At 32.0% G+C, this 4,459-nt stretch overlaps 1 protein-coding gene across 1 annotated transcript in view; it reads left to right on the top strand.

Annotated features, from left to right (window-relative positions):
• LOC111404134 overlaps positions 1-1,108 on the top strand; it is an 11,675-nt gene extending 10,567 nt beyond the window's left edge. The window contains exon 4 of the mRNA XM_023032883.1: positions 951-1,108. Within this exon, the coding sequence (XP_022888651.1) occupies positions 951-968 (18 nt within the window). The 3' untranslated portion in view covers positions 969-1,108. The remainder of the gene's footprint in view (positions 1-950) is intronic.
• Positions 1,109-4,459: the final 3,351 nt, after the last annotated feature.

Raw genomic sequence — 4,459 nt, 5'->3', positions numbered from 1 at the left:
ATATATATATATATATATAGAGAGAGAGAGAGAGACACACACACACACACTAATCATTTCCCTTCTAATCTTATTCCCAATCCATTATGATGTATCATACGTACCCTCATTTTTTGTACTGCCATTGATAAACAGTTAAGAAGTGATGATACTATATGAATCTTTTTTGTTCGTTTTTATTGAAATGAACAAATATCCTATTTCTATACATAGAAGATATATTCTGAAATATGCACTTGTTTGGTCTCCATTATTTACAAAATACATTTTTCTTTCTCTTATTTTCAACCACATATTCTTCAATAAAATAATATAACGCACAAATCCCATTTTTTTTCCTTTTTAACCACACATTCATTATTCTAAAATGTATGGTACAACTTGAACAATAATGGCTACCCTTTTCATACTTCCATTTTCCAGGGTCACCAATTTTCCGGTTCCTAATCGAGTTAAATATATAAAGTGGCCCATAGTTTATCCACTTTTTGGGAGCCAGAAACAATGGACATACATATATATAAATATATGCAATACATAAATTAATAATATCGAAATAGGATGGTTTGACACAATGAGGGCCAGTGGCACTTTTATTGGGGATCCAAGAACAAATGGGGCGCCCGTTTTCTACTCCTTTAGATGATATTAATGGCCATCAAAATAATGCATACTTTTGATTCTGTTCTTACTTTTTGTGCTTTAATTCCGTAATTAGCTCATTGCATGGTTTAATGCTGCCTTAGATTATGGACTTATGGTCATGTATTTCTGCATTAACTTATTAATTCAAGAACTTTAAGCATGAGAATAAGTTAAAACGACAGTCTTCTGCTCTCTAAATCCCTCCGTGGGGTACATCGAAAATAGTTGAATATAGTTGAGAGTAAGAAATCAGTGCTTTACCTAATTGTTGCAGATGATTTAACTAAAAACTTTGATTTCTGCAGATCTCAATGGAAGAATAATTTCAAGAAGATCACAATGCAACACTCACTTTATAGACACAACTTTCTATGCAAGAAAACGAGCTGCTATCGTCCAAAAAAGAACATGCTGCTTTAATTTGGTCCCAAATTACGGAGTCCTTCTTTGACTTTTAGAAATCAATACATGGATAGAAATTCCAATCAAATGCTAATTTTATTTTGATGTAATATATAAAATTGTTAAAAGTTAAAGAATTAAGTTAGAGAGAGAGAGAGAGAGAGAGATCTGCACATTCCTTTCCACAACATCTTGTAAAATAAGTAGGAGCAACACATTTTGTTTATACTACTTTAACTGCATTCGGGCCCAAACCTCAAAAGGATATCTGATATGCATCTTTCGAATCAAATTCAAAGTAGTCTTGAACTAGTTAACAATATCTAAACACAAGATACAGGCATGCATGCACGTATATATTAAATATCTCGATAGAAACTCCATGTGTCAAGGTTTGAACACTGTGTGCATGCCTACTGGGAAACTATATGAATAAAATATTGTTTCCTTAAGAATTTTAAATAATGAACATGATTTTAGCTTCTATATCTTTCTTAATATTGATTAAATAGCCTCATCCAATTACCATACTAGTATCGACCAACTTATTTTAGGATTTCTTCACGTATTGAATTTTAGAGTTCAAATATCATACAAGGTTAACCTTACTAAGGAGCAATTCAACATCTATATTTTAAGTAGTTTTTTTTCCATATTGAAGCAATGTATCATTAACATAATGTAGCAAGATGGTGGCTCTTTGAAAAAATCAATATTAGAATTTCAACTGCTTATTTAAGATTTTTATGCATAAATTACTATATTGAGTTTTGATATTCTATTTCGAAATATAAACATTATTAAACGGAATAACTCAAAAACATACTTATATATTGATAGGTAGTTGAAAGCTTGCATGCTAGGAATTTTTGTTTTATTAGCACGTAATAATTAATTAATTAAAATTAATTATTGAGTGACTAACTACTATTTAATCGATGTTAATAAGAAAATTTATCATATAGAAATAAACATTTCTAATATGGTAAGTTCCCGAGTCCAATGGTTTTGAACTAGTGCACGAACTCGTTGACTTAACCAATTCTGCACACTGAATATCCTAAACTTATCCAATTCACCTACTTAAAATATCGAATTTGTTTATCAAAAAAGCCAAAAATAATAAAAGATATATTCGAAACATATTTTTCCAGCAATCTTCCATCTTTTTAACTTTTTCTTAATTACAAAACCAACACTTATTCTTGTTAAAGTGCAGTTGAAATGAGTCCAACTTCGCATTCCACCTTACTCAGCAATCAACACCACAAATTCATAATAATATGCATCATAATATATCAAATTGGGACTAGTACAAATTAATAACCCCAACACACAGACCAGTCATCCCCTAACTAGTAACAATTCATCCCACCATCGCAACATAGTCAAATATCACATAGTCAACTAACTTCAAATAAACTCTCCCTCCTTCTGTAAATGAGAGGGGAACCAAAAAAAAATGTGGATTATATTGACTGGCCGACTGAACAACTCGCTCTCTCTAACTCTTAACAGCTCCAAGAACGTTATTTGTCGCTCTTTTGAGTCTTTTCAACTTCAACTGCCTTCAACTCCGACATCGTCAACATGTGTTAATTCGCTCCCCCGGAATATATGCATATTTCATCAGATAGGCATCACAAATCCCATGAATCAATAGAGCATGTCCAAACCAAAATCACTGATCATAGTCCATCAAACCCATATATATATAACTTTATTACTTTCATGGACTTTTAGAGTGCAAGATTCCTTGTACCATATAGGTTTGATGGACTATGATGAATGTGAATGACTCCCTCTACAATTATGCTCTAATTTCATCTTTCACGGGTTCAGTTTAATTCAACAATCACAGCCACATGCAACACATAGAATCACATAAGCCTGACCTATTCAATTCCCTGATACCAGATGAAAGCTTGAATTCAAGGAAATTTTATTTTACTATCCGTATTAATTAATTAATCAATCAGAATTAATTATGGTATGAAATCATAATTAATAAGGTGTTAATAAGAAAACTTGTGACAACGGAAATATAGGTGTTAAAATATAGGCGTTAATAAGAAAATTTTTAAATGAAATTCTGGACTACTGATTAACCAACTAAAATATAGGTGTTAATAAGAAAATTTATGACAATGGAAATACGCTTATAAAATTGTAAGTTCATGAACTAATGCACGAACCCACTTACTTAACTAGTATTGCATAAGAAATATCCATAAACTTCTTCAATACAACCGCTCAAAAAGAAAAGGGAAAAAAAATCTAATTTGTTTAATTAATGAAGTCAAAAATTAATAAATAACATGTTCATAACTTATTTTTCTAACAGTATTAATTTCTATATTAAGTGGGATTTACCCTAACATGAATTACTCAATCATTGTCTGAGTTCTTTGTTCATTTCTTGTTTTGAAGTTGCGTTTTTCACTCATTTTCTCCAGCTAATCATTTCACCCGTGAAAAGGAACTGTTCTTGGTTTTACTTTCCCCCTTTCAAGTTTCAAATATGAGCTGTGTGCACAACTCGTCACACAGCATGACTCACAACTCCATCACATCGTGGGACGGGGGTGGGGTGGGGCATTTTTTATTGGCATGTGCCCCCACCTCAGCGAGGGGGGTTGTAAGTTGAACAGTAGGATTGTGCAACAAGAAAAATCCTTCAAATATTTGGGTATTGGTTAACGCTACGGAATATGAACCGAGCTGCAGGTACAGAAAGAAACCCACAAATATTTTGCAGACTACTCACAGTGGTGGGGTTGGCATCTTTTTGGCCATTTTTTAATACATCGGGCCCCACGTGGACCCAACCTCCATGAGACTCATAGGTAGGAGCTCCGTGAATTTTTCTTTTATACTTTCAGTTTAATTGATGGAATATACAAGTAGACAGCAGGTTAATCATTGCTAGTGACTATTTCTGTTCTCAAATGTAGGGTATGTATCTTTTGAAAATTTGCATATTTTCACTCAATCTGCCACAAGGTTTTGTTTAATTAATGCTTTATCAGTGACATGGACGAGATTGTAGCCCTTCTTGTCTAGTCAGTACATACTTTTTCAACATCTTCAATAATTTTTGGATAATGCTCAGTGACAGTATATATACTTTCTTCATCATACACTGTCCCTTATACTTACTATTTTTCATATAAAACTTTAAACATCATTATAATTATGAAGTGCTAAAACTTTAGCAGAACACATTTCAGCCTTTTAAGATAAACAGAAAAAAACCTATATCCCAATAAAATTTAACACTTCACTCTAAAATTTTGACATTTTAATATAATAGTGATATATCAATATTTGATTGATGGGATAATCGAAGAGACATGAAAACGGAGATAGCAAATGTGGTTTCATACTATTAAAATAAATTCTTTAAAAAAAC

The sequence above is a fragment of the Olea europaea genome, chromosome 11 (assembly GCF_002742605.1).
Source record: "Olea europaea var. sylvestris chromosome 11, O_europaea_v1, whole genome shotgun sequence".
NCBI classification, from domain to species: Eukaryota; Viridiplantae; Streptophyta; class Magnoliopsida; order Lamiales; family Oleaceae; genus Olea; species Olea europaea.
Note: the sequence above shows the minus strand (reverse complement) of the source record. Positions and strands in the feature narration are given on the sequence as shown.